At 51.4% G+C, this 20,544-nt stretch overlaps 2 protein-coding genes and 1 long non-coding RNA gene across 6 annotated transcripts in view; 1 reads left to right on the top strand and 2 right to left on the bottom strand.

Moving 5' to 3' along the window:
- Nucleotides 1-20,218, top strand: part of ARHGAP45 (Rho GTPase activating protein 45) — a 49,628-nt gene extending 29,410 nt beyond the window's left edge. For 2 of the 4 annotated variants that reach the window (XM_083594391.1, XM_083594390.1), the window contains exons 13-23: nucleotides 1,117-1,307; nucleotides 3,488-3,633; nucleotides 5,116-5,205; nucleotides 5,473-5,562; nucleotides 7,940-8,103; nucleotides 9,354-9,542; nucleotides 10,493-10,630; nucleotides 11,560-11,795; nucleotides 13,724-13,973; nucleotides 15,214-15,307; nucleotides 17,299-20,218. In XM_083594391.1, the coding sequence (XP_083450517.1) occupies nucleotides 1,117-1,307; nucleotides 3,488-3,633; nucleotides 5,116-5,205; nucleotides 5,473-5,562; nucleotides 7,940-8,103; nucleotides 9,354-9,542; nucleotides 10,493-10,630; nucleotides 11,560-11,795; nucleotides 13,724-13,973; nucleotides 15,214-15,307; nucleotides 17,299-17,666 (1,956 nt within the window). In that variant the 3' untranslated portion in view covers nucleotides 17,667-20,218. The remainder of the gene's footprint in view (nucleotides 1-1,116; nucleotides 1,308-3,487; nucleotides 3,634-5,115; nucleotides 5,206-5,472; nucleotides 5,563-7,939; nucleotides 8,104-9,353; nucleotides 9,543-10,492; nucleotides 10,631-11,559; nucleotides 11,796-13,723; nucleotides 13,974-15,213; nucleotides 15,308-17,298) is intronic. The other 2 variants (XM_083594393.1, XM_083594392.1) reach the window with 1 other exon arrangement.
- LOC310753633 overlaps nucleotides 1-20,544 on the bottom strand; it is a 192,081-nt gene that overhangs the window by 59,697 nt on the left and 111,840 nt on the right. The gene's annotated exons all lie outside the window — the stretch shown is intronic.
- Nucleotides 1-20,544, bottom strand: part of RNF126 (ring finger protein 126) — a 767,042-nt gene that overhangs the window by 703,139 nt on the left and 43,359 nt on the right. The gene's annotated exons all lie outside the window — the stretch shown is intronic.

Here is a 20,544-nt window from a genome sequence, read left to right as displayed (position 1 = left end):
TGGTCAGGTGTTGGTACAAACCCTTCCCTAGATCAAACCCTGAAATCCTGAGCCAATGTTTTAGGGCAGCCCACCACGCTTTAGTTGAAATTGGGCATTCAGCAGCTTCTAACAGAAGTATGGAGTTGGAGACACAGTTTGATATATATATATATAATAATGTTGGTGATGGTGATGAAAGGTAAGTTTGATTTGTCTTCTTGCTGGAACCTGAATTACGCAAAGCCGACGACTTGCAGCTCTACATTCCCAACGGTTCTGCGGCGGATCGGATCAGAGGCGTATCGTGGGTTGCCAGTGCCCGGGGCCTTGGGGAGGGAGGGAGACGGACGGAGTACGCATTCCCATTGCTACCACAGAGATAAGAAAAGAGTCGTTCCGGTGTCTGGAGAAGTCCCTTCCTGCTTCGTTCTCAACAGAGGCGCACAGCTTGGTCGGCATGGCGCCGGGTGTCGAAATTCGGTGCCCCTAATGGTTCTCCGTCCCCACGGCCCCCCCTTCCCTTGCTACGCCACTGCGATGGATCAGACCCATAGCTGTCAAGCGTCCCTTATTTGGCGGGAAAGTCCCTTATCCCAGCGCTGTGTCCTGCTGCTGTCCCTTATTGATGATGTCCCTTAAATTTCCCGGGTTTCAAAGGAAGCAGCTCCTCTCCCTCCCTCCCTGCCGGCCAGGGAGGAGGGAGGCTCCAACTGTGTTGCTTGGCTGCGTTGCTCACCCAATAAGAAGTCTAAGAACGACTGCGGGGTGGAGCTTGCATGCCTTGTGCCGATCAAATCGGCCGCGTTGCCTGGGGACTCGCCTTTGCTCAGCGCTTCCCAGCGGAGAGGTGACGGTGGTTTTCCTTGCTGCATCCCCTTTGCCGGGTTGCTGCGCTGTGGGAACCACCGCTTGAGGCTTCGTTTGGCTGCTGGCTGGGCTTTCTGCCTTTGGCTCAGAGGGGCTCAGAAGTCGAACATACCTGTGCTCCGAAAATCCCTTATTTTGGCTGCTGATCCCTTATTCCCGAGGCTGCTGGTCCCTTATTTTCAAATCTGTAAGTTGACAGCTATGATCAGACCTCCTGCTGCCTTTCCTCTGATGCGTGTCCCTCCTTTTTCCGTCCGCAATCTCCAGGCCACCATCTCCTTCTTCCAATCCATGCACATGCAGACGGCCCCTCTGCCCGTCTACTTCCAGACGCTGTGCGAGAGCAGCAAACTCTACGACCCCGGCCAGCAGTACGCATCACACGTCAAGCAGCTGCAGCGGGGAGACGAGCCCGAGACCCAGTACGACTTCGAGCCCTACGTCTCCAACAACAGCTGGTGGGTGATCCCGGGTTCGAATCCTGCCCCTACCCCTTTCCAGTTCCCAAGGGAAGGTGCTCAGGAAGGTCAGAGGCAGAACAACTGCTCTGCGTGTAGAAGGCAACGGGTTCAATCCCTCATGGCGTTCCGGGGAAGGTTAGATAGCTCGGTAGATGGAACGCGAGGCTCTTGATCTAATGGTCGCGGGTTCGAGAACCGTTTTGCGCAAAAAAATTCTAGCCTTGCAGGGGGTCAGACTGGATGACCCCCCGAGGTCCCCTTCCAACTCTACAGTTCTGATTTTAAAGTACTGAGCGAGTGTTCTGCTACAACAGCGAACCTGACTTGCATTGCTAAGCTTTGCAGCTGCAGTATTTTTTATTATTATTATTATTATTATTATTATTATTATTATTATTATTATTATTATTTATTGCTTACACGTGACCCATCTGTCTGGGTTTCCCCAGCCACTCTGGGCTGCTCCAGACAGAATATTAAAAACATAATAAAACATCAGACATTAAAAACTTCCCTAAACAGGGCTGCCTTCAGATGTCTTCTAAAATTCAGATCGTTGCTTATTTCCTTGACATCTGGTGGGAGGGCGTTCCACAGGGCAGGCGCCACCACCGAGAAGGCCCTCTGCCTGGTTCCCTGTAACCTCGCTTCTCGCAGGGAGCGAACCGCCAGAAGGCCCTCGGAGCTGGACCTCGGTGTCCGGGCTGGACGATGGGGGTGGAGACACTTCTTCAGTTATACTGCGCCATTTAGGGCTTTCAAGGTCAGCACCAGCACTTTGAATTGTGCTCGGAAACGTCCTGGGAGCGAATGCAGGTCTTTCAGGACCGGTGTTATGTGGTCTCGGCGGCCGCTCCCAGTCCCCAGTCTGGCTGCCGCATTCTGGATTAATTGCAATTTCTGGGTCACCTTCAAAGGTAGCCCCACAGAGAGCGCATGGCAGTAGTCCAAGCGAGAGATAACCAGAGCATGCACCACTCTGGCCAGACAGTCTGTGGGCAGGGATGGTCTCATCCTGCATACCAGAGGAGCTGCCCTGGACACAGAACTGACCTGCGCCTCCATGGACAGTTTAAATCTTTGTCGTCAGGCTCTTTGGATAGACGCAGATCTCCTGTTCGTCTTGCAAGCCGAGAAGCTAAGGTCCACATTGTACAGGAATAGCTCCATCCGCAGAGGTTGTGGTTTTGAATCCCACATTGGGCAAAAGATTCCTGATTTGCGCGGGGTTGGACTAGATGACTCTCAGGGTCCCAGCCAATTCTGCAATTCTGTGATTCTAGGAAGGCCCTGGCAAGCTTCTGCCCATCAGTTGTAGATGATACCGGGCTAGAATTTCTCCCCAAGTGGGGAGCCCTGGCACTTTTGGCAACGGGTCGGGTTTGACAGACTCTTCCAAGCTTTCTGCTGAGACACGGGTGGCGCTGTGGGTTAAAACACAGAGCCTAGGACTTGCCGATCAGAAGGTCGGCGGTTCGAATCCCCGCGACGACGGGGTGAGCTCCTGTTGCTCGGTCCCTGCTCCTGCCAACCTAGCAGTTCAAAAGCACGTCAAAGTGCAAGTAGATAAATAGGTACCGCTCCGGCGGGAAGGTAAACAGCGTTTCCGTGTGCTGCTCTGGTTCGCCAGAAGCGGCTTAGTCCTGCTGGCCACATGACCCGGAAGCTGTACGCCGGCTCCCTTAGCCAGTAAAGCGAGATGAGTGCTGCAACCCCAGAGTCGGCCACGACTGGACCTAATGGTCAGGGTCCCTTTACCTTTACCTTTAATGTTGTACTTGACTGCTCAAGGGACGCGGGTGGCGCTGTGGGTTAAACCACAGAGCCTAGGACTTGCTGATCAGAAGGTCGGCGGTTCGAATCCCCGTAATGACGGGGTGAGCTCCCGTTGCTCGGTCCCTGCTCCTGCCAACCTAGCAGTTGGAAAGCACGTCAAAGTGCAAGTAGATCAATAGGTACCACTCCAGCGGGAAGGTAAACAGCGTTTCCATGCGCTGCTCTGGTTCGCCAGAAGCGGCTTAGTCCTGCTGGCCACATACCCGGAAGCTGTACGCCGGCTCCCTCGGCCAATAAAGTGAGATGAGCGCTGCAACCCCAGAGTCGGCCACGACTGGACCTAATGGTCAGGGTCCCTTTACCCTATCCAAGCTTTCTGAGGGTCTCCGGTCCCCCCACAGGTCTCCTCTGGCCCGGGCGAGAAAAAGCAGTTTCACCACCGGCGATTTACCAGCGGCAGCGAGCGGATCCGAAGCGTCCGGCAAAGAGGCAGCGGTTTCGGAGGGTGAGGGAGCGCAGAGCCGGCTGGCCAACCCCGAGCGACGAGGTGAGTCTTCTTTCGCATTCGCAGCCCTCGATAAAAGCTGCACACCCTCATTTTTTTGCAGTCAGGACAAATTCGGCAAGATTGCAACTCGTGCAAAAAAAAACGCATAGCAGAGCTTCCACGGTTGCAGGCAGTCTACTGCCTTTTGCAACATCTGCAGGGAGCAAATGGCAAGCAAGGAATCCTGAATCTTCAGAGGCATTTCTGAGTAACCAAAGGAATAAAATACCGTAAGGTGGTTATATTTTAGCTGCCTTCCTCACACACGTCCCCAAAGCAAGGTACAGTCAGAACCAAAATTATCCAACCCCCACAGCGGATCAGGTTTATTATCAAAATTCGCAGACTTCCTGCTGTTTAATAAAAGGAGCATTTTCAGCTGAATTTCGGGGGTGACCTAGGCTTAAAGGATCCGTTGCATTGAGCTATTTCAATTGACTTGCTCCTTGCAAACAGCTGAAAGTCTGCGAATCTTGATAATAAACCCAATTCGCAATAGGGGGTTGGATAATTTTGATTGCGGCCGTACAAAAAGCCAGAGAAGCATCTCAGTGCTGTGAAACAGAAAAATAACAGGCGATAAAATAAATAAGACAGGATTGCAGATGATAAAATTTAATTATTTTCTTTACCTGCACGGATGACCGTCATTGTTTGGATGGGGGGCTTTTATCCATTTCCGCAGTCGCACAATCTGTCAGTCAGTAGCTGAACTGAATCACAAAAACAAATGAACCGAAAAAGCCTAAAAAACGCAAAATAAATAGCAAAAGCGCCAAACTTAATCCGTTCCGGAAGTCCGTTTGACTTCCGAAATGTTCGGAAACAGAGGCGCGGCTACTGATTGGTGCAGGCGCCCCGGAAGCAATAGCCGACCGCCGCGTCGGACGTCCGGCTTCCGAAAAACGTTCGAAAACCGGAACACTTACTTATGGGTTTTGGGCGTTTGAGAACTAAGGTGTTTGAGAACCGAGGTACCACTGTATATTGAAGAAAGAATAAAATATTATTATCTTTTAAAAAAACTATTTGAAAAATATGCATAGGCAAGCATTAAAACACTTGGGTAAAGATATATAAGACGCACCAGATATATAAAATATATAAGATATATAAGACGCACCTAGTTTTTAGAGGAGGAAAACAAGAAAAAAATATTCTGAATCTCAGAAGCCAGAACAGCAAGAGGGATTGCTGCGCAGAGAAAGCAGCAATCCCTCTTGCTGTTCTGGCTTCTGGGATAGCTGCGCAGCCTGCCTTCGCTCCATAAGACGCACACACGTTTCCCCTTACTTTTTAGGAGGGGAAAAGTGAGTCTTATAGAGTAAAAAATACGGTATATACACATGATATGATATATATATAACGCACACCACCTTTCCAATTCCTGAAAGGGACAGTCTCGCAAAGGCAGGAAATTTTGCCGTGCCCTAACTCAAAACTACCCGGTAACAAAACCTTGCCCTGTAATTGGCTCCTCAGGTGGGCGGGGCCACCAGCTGCACAAATCGTGGCCGACGGCTATTGCGGAGACAAAGGGCAGCCTCGAATCCGGTACCACCGCGAGCTCAGGTAGCATCACAAAGACTTGGCCGGGACCCCGTGGGGTCATCCATCCCAACCCCCCGGCGATGCAGGAACCCTGGACCATGAGTTGGGTGGGCTTGAACCACCCACCTCCATGGCTCTTGGGGATCTCCGTAGGCCATGCCCCTTCTCCCCAGACCCCGCCCCTCCTTTGCACCCAGGTGGAACATAAAGAGCCGGGTGTGAGTGTGCACGCCGTGCAAAACTTGTCCTTGATCTCCCCTCCTGACATTGGGTTTCCTTCTCGGGTAGGTGGGTTCCCCCAGAAGTCCCAGGCGGTGCCGAGTAATGGGACGTCTCCCGGAGACGAGTCGGACGGGAATTCGCCTTCCTTTGAGCAAAGTACGTCCTGGGGAGGGAGCAGGGTGTGTGCAGCCTGTTGTTGGCCGAGGGGTGGGGTGGGGGGTCCGGCGTGGAAGGAGGCGGGGAAGATATCCGGTGGTCCTGAGGATGAGAGACGCAGCAACGTGGAATAAGGGATTGCAGGGGTCAGGGATTGCGTACTAGTGGTAGAATACGTACAATACAACAGAGCCTTTGTATTTAGGGTCCCACTGCAACAGCGACACCTAGCGGCAGAACGTATGCATTACAATACAATGTCAAGTTAGCGACCTCTAGGGGCAGAAATACACAATAGAACACAGCCTTTGTATTTGGGGTGCAGCTGCCCCAGCGACACCCAGCGGCAGAACATTGGATTGAGGTAATGGATTGAGGTTGAATCCTGACAAGACAGAAGTACCGTTTTTAGGAGACGGGGCGGGCGGGTGTGGGGGACTCCCTGGTCCTGAATGGGGTCACTGTGCCCCCGAAGGACCAGGTGCGCAGCCTGGGAGTCATTTTGGACTCACAGCTGTCCATGGAGGCGCAGCTCAGTTCTGTGTCCAGGGCAGCTCCATCTGGGACGCAGGATGAGACCCTCCCTGCCCGCAGACTGTCTGCCCAGAGTGGTGCATGCTCTGGTTATCTCCCGCTTGGACTACTGCCATGCGCTCTACGTGGGGCTACCTTGGAAGGTGACCCGGAAACTACATCTAATCCAGAATGCGGCAGCTAGACTGGTGACTGAGAGCGGCCGCTGAGACCACATAACACCGGTCCTGAAAGACCTACACTGGCTCCCAGGACGTTTCTGAGCACAATTCAAAGTGTTGGTGCTGACCTTTAAAGCCCTAAACGGTCCAGTATCCCAGAAGGAGTGTCTCCACCTCCATCGTTCTGCCCAGACATTGAGGTCCAGCACCGAGGGTCTTCTGGCGGTTCCCTCCCTGCGAGAAGTGAGGTTACAGGGAACCAGTCAGAGGGCCTTCTCGGTGGTGGCGCCCACCCTGTGGAACGCCCTCCCACCAGATGTCAAAGAGAAAAATAACTACCAAACTTTTAGAAGACACCTGAAGGCAGCCCTGTTTAGGGAAGCTTTCAATGTTTAACAGGTTATTGTATTTTAGTGTTTTGTTGGAAGCTGGCCAGAGTGGCTGGGGGGACCCAGCCAGATGGGCGGGGTATAAATAACAATTTATTATTATTATTATTATAATTATATTTGTATTTAGGGTCCCACTGCAACAGCGACACCTAGCGGCAGAACAGACACATTGCAAAACAGTGTCACGCTAGAGACCTTTATAGGCAGAATATGCACAATACAACACAGCCTTCGTATTTGGGGTGCAACTGCCACAGCGACACCTAGCGGCAGAACAGAAACATTGCAATACAGTGTCACGCTAGCGACCTCTAGGGGCAGAATATACACGACACAACAAACAAACCGGAAAAGCCTCAAAACCGCAAAATAAATAGCAAAAACAAAAGCGCCAAACGTAATCCGTTCCGGAAGTCCGTTTGACTTCTGAAATGTTCGGAAACCAAGGCGCGGCTTCTGATTGGTTCAGGCGCCCCGGAAACAATAGCCATGTTGGACGTTTGGCTTCTGAAAAAGGTTAGAAAACTGGAACACTTACTTCCGGGTTTTTGGCGTTTGGGACCCAAGGTGTTTGAGAACCAAGGTACCACTGTATTTACATTCCAGAAGCTCGAATTGCTCTCGTTTGCACCTTGAAAGCAGGACTTTTGGGGCAGCTAAACCAGCTGTGCTGGTCCCACGGAATAACCGTGCGGTGAGGTCCAAGTCCAGTCCGAGGTCGAGGGTGCGGTATGGAGGCTGTCCATCAAGGCTGAAGAGGGGTCCAAGGCAGGGAGTCGGGTGAAGTCAGGAGCTCTGGCAGAAGAGCAGGACAGAGTGCAGGCAGGAACAGGCTACCAACAATGTTGCTCCCGCAACCTGGGACTGGGGCTGGCTGGCTTTTATCTGCCCCGAGGCATAGGGCGGCCCCGATCCTCAGGTGACTCGCCTCTCCTGGCCTGGAGGCGAGCCCTCCTCCTGCGGGAACTTAGTTCCCTCCGCCTCTCTGCCCTGAGCCTCTGCAGCTCAGGAGAGGCTGGAGGGTTACCGGACCCAGAGGCAACCTCCTCTTCCCCTGACGTGGCTGAGAGTGGAGCACCTGCAGGCAATGGGTCCTCCATCACCTCAGGAGCCAGAACAGACTCACCTGAGGACCCAGCACAGGTGAGGACCCTTCAGGCTCAAGCCCCAGCCCCGGCTCAGCTGGTTCTGGAGGCGGGGACTCCTGTGCAGGCTGGGATTCCTCAGGTTCAGCCTCCGAGTCCGAATCCCAGGCCGTCAAACCGGCCCTTTCCCCTCCCCGATTCCCAGGTATCGACGACATGACTCCGGAGATCTCGACGCCCACCGGCCCTTTCCGCCACATGGGCTTATCCAAAGCTGCGCAGACCCATCGTCTGAGGAAGCTGCGGACCCCTTCGAAATGCAGGGAGTGCAACAGCTACGTTTATTTCCAGGGAGCCGAGTGCGAGGAGGTAGGAAGCGTGCAAATTCCCCAAATTGAAGGGGGGTTGGGCTGGATGACCTTTGGGGAAAACCCTCCTTCCAACTCTACGATTCTACGATTCCATTTTGAGTGGGAGGGGGGTCCCCACTCCGAGGGCCACATGCCCCCCCCCCCGAGAGCCGCTCGCAGAAAGTGGAGCAAGAGATGAAAACGTCACCTTGCTCATGCATCTAAAACAGGGGTCAGCAACCTTTTTCAGCCCTGGGCTGGTCCACCGTCCCTCAGACCTTGTGGGGGGCCGGACTATATTTTGAAAAAATAATGAACGAATTCCTATGCCCCACAAGTAACCCAGAGATGCATTTTAAATAAAAGGGCACATTCTACTCATGTAAAAACACACTGATTCTCGGACCGTCTGCAGGACGGATTGAGAAGGTGATTGGGTCAGATCCAGCTCCCAGGCCTTAAGTTGCCTAAGGTAAAGATAAAGGGACCCCTGATCATTAGGTCCAGTCGTGGCCGACTCCGGGGTTGCGGCGCTCATCTCGCTTTACTGGCCGAGGAGCCGGCGTACAGCTTCCGGGTCATGTGGCCGGCAGGACTAAGCCGCTTCTGGCGAACCAGAGCAGCGCACGGAAACGCCGTTTACCTTCCTGTTAGAGCGGTACCTATTGATCTACTTGCACTTTGACGTGCTTTCAAACTGCTAGGTTGGTAGGAGCAGGGACCGAGCAACGGGAGCTCACCCCATCATTGAGGGGATTCAAACCGCCAACCTTCCGATCGGCAAGCCCTAGGCTCTGTGGTTTAGACCTAAAGGTAAAGGGACCCCTTACCATTAGGTCCAGTCGTGGCCGACTCTGGGGTTGCGGTGCTCATCTCGCTTTACTGGCCGAGGGAGCAGGCGTACAGCTTCCGGGTCATGTGGCCAGCAGGACTAAGCCGCTTCTGGCGAACCAGAGCAGTGCACGGAAACGCCCTTTACCTTCCCACCGGAGTGGTACCTATTTATCTACTTGCACTTTGACGTGCTTTCGAACGGCTAGGTTGGCAGGAGTAGGGACTGAGCAACGGGAGCTCACCCCGTCATCACGGGGATTCAAACCTCTGACCTTCTGATCGGCAAGTCCTAGGCTCCGTGGTTTAACCCACAGCGCCACCTGTGTCCCTTAAGTTGTCTAAAAGCGGCTGGGGGGCAGGGCAAGCAGCGCCACCTGGTGGCCCTTTCTAGAACTGGGGCACCCTCCTCTCACGTCGCTGGTTTTTCCCCTGCAGTGCTACCTCGCCTGCCACAAAAAGTGCCTGGAGACGTTGGCCATTCAGTGCGGGCACAAGAAGCTGCAAGGGAAACTACAGCTGTTCGGAAGGGACTTTGCCCAGCAGAGCCGCCTCAGTTCCGACGGGGTTCCCTTCATCGTGAAAAAGTGCATCTGCGAGATTGAGAGGCGGGCGATGAAGACCAAGGTGAGCAGGGTGGATAGACAAAAACCCAACGATTCAGATTTTATCCTGGTTGCGGTCAGGGCTGTCTTAAGCATAGCCGGCGCTGTGGTGCAAAGATCCCTCTGGCGCCGCCCCCTGCCAGAGTTGCTGATCTTTTTTAAGGAGGGCGACACGCCCAGCTTTGCAGGGCTGGAGGAGGCAGGCAAAATAATAATAATAATAATAATGTTGTTGTCGTTTAGTCGTTTAGTCGTGTCCGACTCTTCGTGACCCCCTGGACCAGAGCACGCCAGGCCTTCCTGTCTCTTTGTCCATGGAGTTTTCTTGGCAGGGATACTGGAGTGGCTTGCCGGTTCCTGCTCCAATAATAATAATAATAATAATAATAATTTATTATTTATACCCCGCCCATCTGGCTGAGTTTCCCCAGCTACTCTGGGCGGCTCCCAATTGAGTGTTTCAGTTCTTTCAGATGATATTATCCTGTCAGTAAAGGTAATTTTCCCAAAATTTTAAACAAACACAAACAGACGTACATCTTAACTGTACTTGAGCCAGTCTTAGTAACATTGTTAAGTGAATTCCTCAAATCCCCTGTGTATCATTGTTAACAGTTTCCCAAAACCTATTTCCTCATAAAATTCACCCAATCCCTTAACCTCTTACTTTGTTTTCATTCTGACTTTAAACATATCATTCTCTAAAATCACATCATTAACTCCTAAGCCTGTCTGGAATCTGCAAGCTTTTTCAATGATGCTATCTTAGAGTATTTAACTAAATAGTCTTTGAATTTCATCCATTCCTCCTGGTACTCCTTCTTCTGGTCGCGGACTCTTCCAGTCACGCAGACAATCATTATTATCCCCTATTAAATTGCCCTGCTGTTGGCGCTTTGCGATTGATCGGTGGGTTTTGGGTTGCAAGTTTGGGCACTCGGGTCTCCAAACGGTTTGCCATTGCCGCACTAGGGCATCTACCGCGTCAACGGCGTGAAGACCCGCGTGGAGAAGCTGTGCCAGGCCTTTGAGAACGGAAAAGAGTTGGTCGAGCTATCCCAGGCCTATCCTCACGACATCAGCAACGTGCTGAAGCTGTACCTGCGGCAGGTGAGTCTCCCCGGGGCAGTGGGTGGGACCTGGGCAGTCTTTGGGCTGGAAGGTGGCAATGTTGAAGGCTCCCTTCTCCATGCGGAGTAGGAAGAAACACTTGATTTTATGACAGGCACTTGTTCTGCATTTCTTAACTTCTCTATTCCTTTTCATCGTCCTTAACTAATCATTCTTTTCAAAGTCTTCCTTGCAATATTTCACAAAGTCCTCCTTCTCGCAGTCCTACTAGCGTAATCTGTTTATCACAATCGCTTTTCAAATAGTTCAAATATTTACCCGAGTCCTCTAAGAAACTCTGATCCCGCAGGTTTCGAATCCTTCCTGTTAATTTACCTGATTCCGCATAGTCCATTAATTTCATTTGCCATTCTTCTTTCGTGGGTAATTATTCTTGCTTCCATTTTTGTGTTGTTGTTGTTGTTTGAATTTATATACTGCCCTATACCCAGGGGTCTCAGGGCAGTTCACACAATAAAATCAAGATATAGGTAAAGGTAAAGGGACCCCTGACCATTAGGTCCAGTCGTGGCTGATTCTGGGGTTGCGGCGCTCAACTCGCTTTACTGGCCGAGGGAGCCGGCGTACAGCTTCCGGGTCATGTGGCCAGCAGGACTAAGCCCCTTCTGGCGAACCAGAGCAGCGCACGGAAACGCCCTTTACCTTTCCGCCGGAGCGGTACCTATTTATCTACTTGCACTTTGACGTGCTTTCGAACTGCTAGGTTGGCAGGAGCAGGGACCGAGCAACGGGAGCTCACCCCGTCATTGCGGGGATTCGAACCGCTGACCTTCTGATCGGCAAGTCCTAAGCTCTGTGGTTTAACCCACAGCGCCACCCGCGTCCCTCAAAATCAAGATATAAAAACCACAAAATACATAATAGAAATAAAAGCAACAACTCAATAGCCCCCCTCTCGCCCCGTCCAGCTCCCGGAGCCCATCATGCCATTCCGCATGTACAACAGCCTTATGGGGTTGGCTAAGGAGAGCCTTCAGGGAGGAGCTGAGGGCAGGCCTGGAAAGAGTATCGCCGAGCTGGTGGACAGGGGACCCGAGACCGAGAAGGTGGTTGTGGCGCTGGTGACGAAGCTGAGGGACCTTCTGAAGGAGCTTCCGTCGGAGAACTTGTCCACCCTAAAGTACATCGTTCTGCATTTGAGGAGGTAAGTGGGAGAGGGGGGACGATGTTAGGATATTTCCGTTCCACCTTAAAAGGGAGCAGGATGTTTGTGTCACAGCCTGCGCATTTCCTGTTCACAGGATGTTTATGTTTTCTGTTGCTTTCGTTTTCTCTCTTGGTGTCGAAGACACTGAAGCAGGCAATCATGTTTTTTTGTTCTGATCAACGCTGAATTAAACTTGTAAAAAATGCTCTCCTGCTGTGCATCTTTTGCTGTGTGAATTCTGCTGACAGAGTGTGCATGAGCCCAGGAATGTGGGAAGTTATGTTCTGTGAGCTCGTGTCGCTAATTGCTGATACTGCGTATCTACGGGAGATCGGTGGACGTCCGGAGTCGACGTGGAGGCAGTGATGGCCTTTGTCTCCCTGGCAGTATCCCAACAGATCCAATAAAAGGGTGGTGGTGATATTTTCACTCCCTTCCTTCTACAACAGCCGGTACAGTAGTGCCTTGGTTCTCAAACTTAATCCGTTTCAGCAGTCCTTTTGACTCCCGTAACGGTTCGAAAACAAGCTCAGGAGTCTCGGCGTATTGGCCCAAACCTGTGACGTCACCAACCATCTCTTTCCCAGCCAAATGTAATTTTTTAATTTGCTGTGTGCCTTGTAGGCAATACAATGGTACCTTGGTTCTCAAACTTAATCCGTTCCGGAAATTCCGTTCCAAAACCAAAGCGTTCCAAAACCGAGGCGCCCTTTCCCATAGGAATTCATGCAAAACGGGTCGATCCGTTCCAGGCTTTTATAAACAACCCCTAAAACAGCATGATTTTTACTATCTGACGAGACCACTGAATCATAAAATGAAAGCAACAATCAATATGTAGTGTACTGTAAAATAAATAAGCCAGTATTGTAGACGATAAGAATCAAAATTACTTTTTTTTCTTACCTGCACTGGTGACAGTGATTGTTTGGATGGGGGGCTTTTATCCGTTTCCGCAGCCACACAATCAGTAAACCGGTAGCTGAACTGGGTTCCACATAGTCGCAAAAACAGAGCCGCAAAAACTCGAAATAAATGGCAAAAACAGACAGACCTCAGTGTATCACTTAAAACCATAGCTGTCAACTGTCCATTATTTGGCGGGAAACTCCCTTATCCCAGCGCTGTGTCCCGCTGCTGTCACTTATTGCTGCTGTCCCTTAAATTTCCCAGGTTTCAAAGGAAGCAGCTCCTCTCCCTCCCTGCCGGCCAGGGAGGAGGGAGGCTCCAACTGTGTTGCTTGGCTGCCTTGCTCACCCAATAAGGAGTCAAAGAATGACTGGGGGGTGGAGATTGCATGCCTTGTGCCAATCAAGTCGGCCGCGTTGCCTGGGGACTCGCCTTTGCTCAGCGCTTCCCAGCGGAGAGGTGATGGTGGTTTCCCTTGCTGCATCCCCTTTGCCGGGTTGCTGTGCTGTGGGAACCACCGCTTGAGGCTTCGTTTGGCTGCTGGCTGGGCTTTCTGCCTTTGGCTCGGAGGGGCTCAGAAGTCGAACATACCTGTGCTGAGTGCTTGGATCAGAATCGGATGGATACGTCATCGACAGCCCACTCACCCTTGCCGGGGAAAAGGTCTGTCTGGAGCGGGGGCAGATGGTGGGGGAAAAGGAAAGGCGATCCCTTATTTTGGCTGCTGATCCCTTATTTTCGAGGCTGCTGGTCCCTTCTTTTCAAATCTGTAAGCTGACAGCTTTGCTCAAAACAGAAGCATAAACACTCAAAACAGATCAGGTTCGGCTTCCAAAAACAGTTCCCAAACCGGAACACTTCCTTCCAGGTTTGGGTTCCAATTTGTTTGAGTACCAAGGCCTTTGAGAACCAAGGTACCGCTATATTTAGAATGAAAAGACCCCGCTCCCTTGGTGCTGCAAAACAGACCAGGGTTCCCTTGTGAACTGTGCTGTCCTCCCCGATTCTGCCCCCAGGATCGTCGAAGTTGAACAAGAAAACAAGATGACCCCTGGCAATCTGGGGATCGTCTTTGGCCCCACGTTGATGCGCCCGAGACCCACGGAGGCCACCGTTTCCCTCTCCTCGCTGGTCGACTACCCGCATCAAGCCCGCATTGTCGAGGCCCTTGTAACCTTCTACCCTGCCATCTTCGAAACCGGCGGCGCTTTGCCGGAAAGCCCCGAAGACGCGGTTCGGGAAGACGGTGAGGCAGCCGAGAACCAGGTAAGGGGGGAACTTTTCGGAGAGGGTTGCTGTAGCGGAGAGCTTCCTGCGCAGGGACTTCCGCTGCTGGATTTGTGGGAGTCTTCAGGGTGGCAGGAGAGGATATACTGTTTAATATCCTTCCTAACTTAACGCGGGTGGCGCTGTGGGTTAAACCACAGAGCCTAGGGCTTGCCGATCAGAAGGTCGGCGGTTCAAATCCCCGCAATGACGGGGTGCGCTCCCGTTGCTCGGTCCCTGCTCCTGCCCACCTAGCAGTTCGAAAGCACATCAAAGTGCAAGTAGATAAATAGGTACCGCTCCGGCGGGAAGGTAAACGGTGTTTCCGTGCGCTGCTCTGGTTTGCCAGAAGCGGCTCAGTCCTGCTGGCCACATGACCCGGAAGCTGTACGCCGGCTCCCTTGGCCAATAAAGCGAGATGAGCGCCGCAACCCCAGAGTCGGTCACGACTGGACCTAATGGTCCCTGGTCCTTTTAATTTTACTTTAACTTATGTTACCAAGTTCCTTTATGTAGCAGAGTTACATTTCCCTTTTTACATGCACAGATGTTTTTACACGCAGCAGATGGCTGGTTGCAGGCTCGTGTGAGCCTCTCGCTATTGTACAATTCAGTCTGTCCGAGAACCAAGGTATCACTGTATTACCAGCTAAATGATATTTTTAAGGCAGATAAAAAGGAAGGTTTTACTTATGAGATATCAAGATTTCAAAAAGACCTGTTAGAAAACAAGAATAAATCGCTGTCGAAAATGTGTAATTTGCTCTTGGAAAGGCATACAAAAGATGAACAGGTCACATCTGTAATGACACACCAGGCAAAGGATTTGGGGCATAATATACAGGTGGCAGATTGGGAGAGGTTATGGGAAACAGATTTGAAATTTAGGGCACATTGTGCGCTGAAATAAAATGATGTGGAAATGATGCGTAGGTGCTATTTGACTCCTGGTAAGTTAGCAAAAATGTATATAACAAGCACAAATATCTGCTGGAAATGTAGATAAAAGTTAACAAAACTTGGTAACGAATACTATGGATAATGGATTGATATGCGGTTGTAAATGTTGATATTAGGATCCATGGAGGGGATGAGGGGGGTGAAGTTTTGAGATTCAGAACAATCTCTTTATAATGGGTTTGCAGCTGATATTGTTGTATGTTTTTTTTTAATCAAATAAAAATCAATATTTTAAAAAATAAATAAAATACCTCAGCAACGTCTTGCATTCTACGTGCAGGAAGACGCATGCCAGCCGTCGGACGACACAGACCTGTACCTCACGGCGTCCACTGAGCAGGCAGAAGCTGCTTTTCACGAAGACCTGTACAGAGGTGAGGTGGAACACACCTGTCCGAGGGTTGGACACTGGGTGATAATACTATATTTTTCTTTCTACAGTTTATTATACCCTCCCAGCTTCACCTTAAGGTTCCCAGGCAGGTGGCGGAAATTAAAACACAATGTGGAAAGCAGTTTGAAACCGAGGCGGTCCCATAATTGTCAAAGCAGGCACACACTCGCAGTCTCTCTCTCTCAGCCGGCTCGCCTCACAGGGTTAGTTTGAGGATAACATGGGGACGGTGAGCCACGAATACAGATCTCCTTGGCAGAAGGACAAGGGAATAAAAAAAGGAAGGCAGTACAGTGGTACCTCGGGTTACATACGCTTCAGGTTACAGACTCCGCTAACCCAGAAATAGTACCTCGGGTTAAGAGCTTTGCTTCAGGATGAGAACAGAAATCGCACAGCGGCAGCAGGAGGCCCCATTAGCTAAAGTGGTGCTTCAGGTTAAGAACAGTTTCAGGTTAAGAACGGACCTCCGGAACGGATTAAGTACTTAACCTGAGGTACTACTGTAATGGGTTGCATGTCCAGAAAGTGGTGGGGGGGATGAGTGTTCAGACCCCTGGGCTCTCACTTGTGGGGTGCCTCAGGGCTCCGTCCTCTCCCCCATGCTTTTTAACATCTACATGCAGCCGCTGGGAGAGATCATCAGGGGGTTTGGGCTGGGTGTTCATCAGTATGCGGATGATACCCAGCTCTACCTCTCTTTTAAATCAGAACCAGTGAAGGTCCTGTGTGCGTGTCTGGAGGCGGCTGGAGGATGGATGGTGGCTAACAGATTGAGGTTGAATCCTGACAAGACAGAAGGACTGTTTTGGGGGGACAGGAGGCGGGCAGGTGTGGAGGATTCCCTGGTCCTGAATGGGGTAACTGTGCCCCCGAAGGACCAGGTGCGCAGCCTGGGGGTCATTTTGGGCTCACAGCCGTCCATGGAAGCGCAGGTCAATTCTGTGTCCAGGGCAGCTCCATCTGGTACGCAGGATGAGACCCTCCCTGCCCGCAGACTGTCTGGCCAGAGTGGTGCATACTCTGGTTATCTCCCACTTGGACTACTGCCATGCGCTCTACGTGGGGCTGCCTTTGAAGGTGACCCGGAAACTACAACTAATCCAGAATGCGGCCGCCAGACTGGGGACTGGGAGTGGCCGCCGAGACCGCATAGCACAGGTCTTGAAAGACCTTGGCTCCCAGTATGTTTCCAGGCACAATTCAAAGTGCTGGTGCTGACCTTGAAAGCCCTAAATGGCCCAGTATCCCTGAAGGAGCATCTCCATCCCCATCGTTCAGCCCGGACACTGAGGTCCAGCTCTGAGGGCCTTCTGGCGGTTCCCTCCCTGTTAGTTGTGAAGTTACAGGGAACCAGGCAGAGGGCCTTCTCAGTGGTGGCGCCCGCCTGTGCATTGCCCTCCCGTCAGCTGTCAAGGAAATAAACAACTATCTGACTTTTAGAAGACATCTGAAGGCAGCCCTGTTCAGGGAAGTCTTTAATGCTTGATGTTTTATGGCGTTTTTAATATTCTGTTGGGAGCCGCTCAGTGGCTGGGGAACCCTAGCCAGATCGGCAGGGTATACATAATATACAGTGGTACCTCGGGTTAAGTACTTAATTCGTTCCGGAGGTCTGTTCTTAACCTGAAACTGTTCTTAACCTGAGGTACCACTTTAGCTAATGGGGCCTCCTGCTGCTGCCGTGCCGCTGGAGCACGATTTCTGTTCTCATCCTCAAGCAAAGTTCTTAACCCGAGGTACTATTTCTGGGTTAGCGGAGTCTGTAACCTGAAGTGTATGTAACCTGAAGTGTCTGTAACCCAAGGTACCACTGTATCATCATCATCATCATCATTATTATTATTATTGCTGGCTCACCTAGCAGGGATATTGAGGATAAAATGGGGAACCCACACAGATCTCCTTGGCAGAAGCACAAGGGAGTAGAGAAAGGGAGGCAGTAATGAGTTGCATTTTATCCCAAAACAGAAGACAGCACTCGTTTCATCGATTCAGACTCTGATCCCGAAGACTCCGCAGAGGCAGGTATTGAGGGGCCCCCGCGGCGCGGCAGCGAGACCAGCGGCGACGAAGAGACCCCGTCTGCGGACGAAGCCAGCGAGGAAGGGACACTGAACCGCACTTACAGCGTCGGTCAGTCGGACTCCGAAGACGTCTCTCCGTTGCAGCGCTGCCCGACCCAGGAGGAAGTGGACGAAGATGCGGTTTTCGGGAGAGAGGGCGACGGGGAGAGTGCGGAAGGGCAGGCAGGAAGGCCGTCGGAGGCTTGCAACACCAACCAGTCGAACAACGTGGCGTCTCCGCAACCGCCTTTCGGCTACAAGGCGCTAGAGTAGTTTCCCCAGCCTCGAAAACAGGAATGAAAGAATGGTCCGTATGCATAGGAGCCGCCAACGAACAAAAGCCAATTCCTGCAGTTCTTGGTGCCCTAACCCGCCTTTTCAACGCAAACCTGGTTATCCTTTCGCCCATTTTTGGATCGGCCGCAAAACCGGAGCGTGCCGAGGTTTCCGTGTGGTTTAGCAGGCTCCCAACCTCTTTTGCACGAGCGGCATGTTAAAAAGAACAGACCTAGATACAACCCCGTCGCGATATTATATTTGCACCGTCCTGTCCTTGTTCACAGAGATTCTCGGTTATCTGCCAGAAACTACCCGGAAAAGCAGCCCCTTTCAAAGTACTGATTTGAAGGGCCTTCACTTTCGCAAAGCAGAACTCTTTTTTTTGTTTATTTTGCTATCGATTAGGGTTGGGGTTTTAAATGCCAGCCCCTTCAGCTATGTCATTGTGTTGTTTTTTAAAAAAGTCAGGGTACAAACTGACCGTGGGGGAGGCTTGCTGGATTACGTGGTACTCAAAAGGTTGTGATCCATCCTTTCCGGGAATCAAGCGCCGTTGCGGACTTGCTACTGAATAGACAAGCGCCGGATTGCAGCCGGCTGGCGACGGTTGCAGTTTGCTTTCCGCACCAAAAAAATACGCCTAGCTCATTAAGCCAAAAAAAGAATTAAGCAAAAGAATTTTGCTTAAGAAAAAGAATTTTGCGGGGCTTATTCCCCAGAGAGACTGGTTTGTTGGACGAGCGGATCCCAGCTCAGGTTTTCAAGCTAGCGTAACCTGCATCGTTTTGTGAACAGAAGATGGGTGCGTCGATCACTTAGTTCAGATTTCAGGCGGCTTTTCCCGACTCTAGCAGTAGATGCATTGCTGGGAAAAGGCCGTGGCTCTGTGCTTTAGAGCATGTTTGGCGTTCAGGCGGCTGCGATCTCCGGTATCTCCCAGTTTAGACTGGGAGAGACTCCCTTTCTCCGAAACCTTGGAGAATCGTCGCTAGCTGGTGTGGCCAGTATTGAGCCAAATGGACCAGTGGTCAAGACTCAGCATAATACAGCTTTAAATCGATTCAGGACAAATTCTTGGCATTAGGCAGTTTCCAATTTCTCCACTCCTAGGTACCCAAGAGAATATTTACCTCTGAACAAAACACGAGAGGGGAGTGACTGAGGCTCTCACTAGGGCTGGGCAAAACCTAGTTTTCAACACAGCGGCCAAACGCTGCGTTTATCTACTGATCTACCACGTCTGAAATAAAGTTGGAGCTATGTAGAGGCATCGGCCGGCTTCACGGTTTCCCCAATTGTGATTTTTTGCGTACACAAACATCACGATCCACGATGTATTGCCAGGTCAAAAATTACGAAAGTGGCACCACGATACGGACTTCAAACCAGTTTGGATGATATATGGATATATCTGTCCAGCCCTATACACACCCAGTCACCCTGTAGAAGTGTTATATATATATAAACATATTTTTAGCATTTTGTCGGGAGCCGCCCAGAGTGGCTGGAACAACCCAGTCAGATGGTGGCATATTAATAATAATTATCATATTGCTTTAAAAAGGGGGCAGTTCTGGGACCCAAGGCAAAAGGTGTGGGTGTCAGGGGGGGCCCGCTCCGCTTCCCGGGAATACCAGCAGTCCTGCGGGAAATGTAAGACAGCAAAAAGAAAGCTTTTTCTTCCGTGAGGTCAACTAACTTGCCAAATCTTATGCAAAAACCATTTTCAGCATCATTAAGGAGAGCTCTGATTTACATCTGGCCCAAGACACCCACCTAATCCAGCAGCCCGTTCTCGCGGTGTCCTGGCAGAAGCTGAGCACGACGGCGCTGCCTAGTGGCAAGGGCTTTCGAAGAACCAAGGTGCCTCTTGCGAGACTCCGTTGTGCTTTAATGGGATGGCGGTTCCCAGCAAAGGGTGGCGCTGTGGGTTAAGCCACAGAGCCTAGGACTTGCCGATCAGAAGGTCGGCGGTTCGAATCCCCGCAATGATGGGGTGAGCTCCTGTTGCTCGGTCCCTGCTCCTGCCAAGCTAGCAGTTCGAAAGCACCTCAAAGTGCAAGTAGATAAATAGGTACCGCTCCGGCGGGAAGGTAAAGGGCGTTTCCGTGCGCTGCTCTGGTTCACCAGAAGCGGCTTAGTCCTGCTGGCCACATGACCCGGAAGCTGGACGCCGGCTCCCTCAGCCATTAAAGCGAGATGAGCGCCGCAACCCCAGAGTCGGCCATGACTGGACCTAATGGTCAGGGGTCCCTTTACTTTTACTGGGAACAGAGGCAAAAGAAATCTCAGCTTCTGGAGAAGGCAGGAACGGTACCGTGTGTGAGAGTTTTGTTTCATATGTCAAGGGTGGATGAGGGGAAAGAGTGTGGAGGTTCAGGTCTTAATAACCTCGGCTTTTTAATTATTTGTACATAAGGTACCCCTCCCTGTGTTTGAGAGCCTGCCTGTTTGGCAGCCCGCTGGTTTGCTTTTTAAACTGCTGCACTCGCAATCCTGGACTGATGCTTTTGTTAGGTATGAAAATAAAATAAGCATACACCATCCACTGGAGTTGTGTCAATTTCCTCCCCCCCCCCCCCGCAAAAATTAACAACCACCCTGGAAATAGCTTTGGCAAGAAGTCTCCAAAATACCTGTAATACCTCACTGGTTAATAACAAAGTGTTGTTAAATTCAAAGTGTCGGTGCTGACCTTGAAAGCCCTCGGCCCAGTATCCCTGAAGGAGCATCTCCACCCCCATCGTCCAGCCCGGACACCTGGGTCCATCTCCCGAGGGCCTTCTGGAGGTTCCCTCCCTGCGAGAAGCGAGGTTACAGGGAACCAGGCAGAGGGCCTTCTCGGTGGTGGCACCCGCCCCATGGAACGCCC

This window comes from Podarcis filfolensis, assembly GCF_964270895.1.
Source record: "Podarcis filfolensis genome assembly, chromosome: 18".
NCBI classification, from domain to species: Eukaryota; Metazoa; Chordata; class Lepidosauria; order Squamata; family Lacertidae; genus Podarcis; species Podarcis filfolensis.
This window is presented reverse-complemented; position numbering and strand designations above follow the sequence as displayed.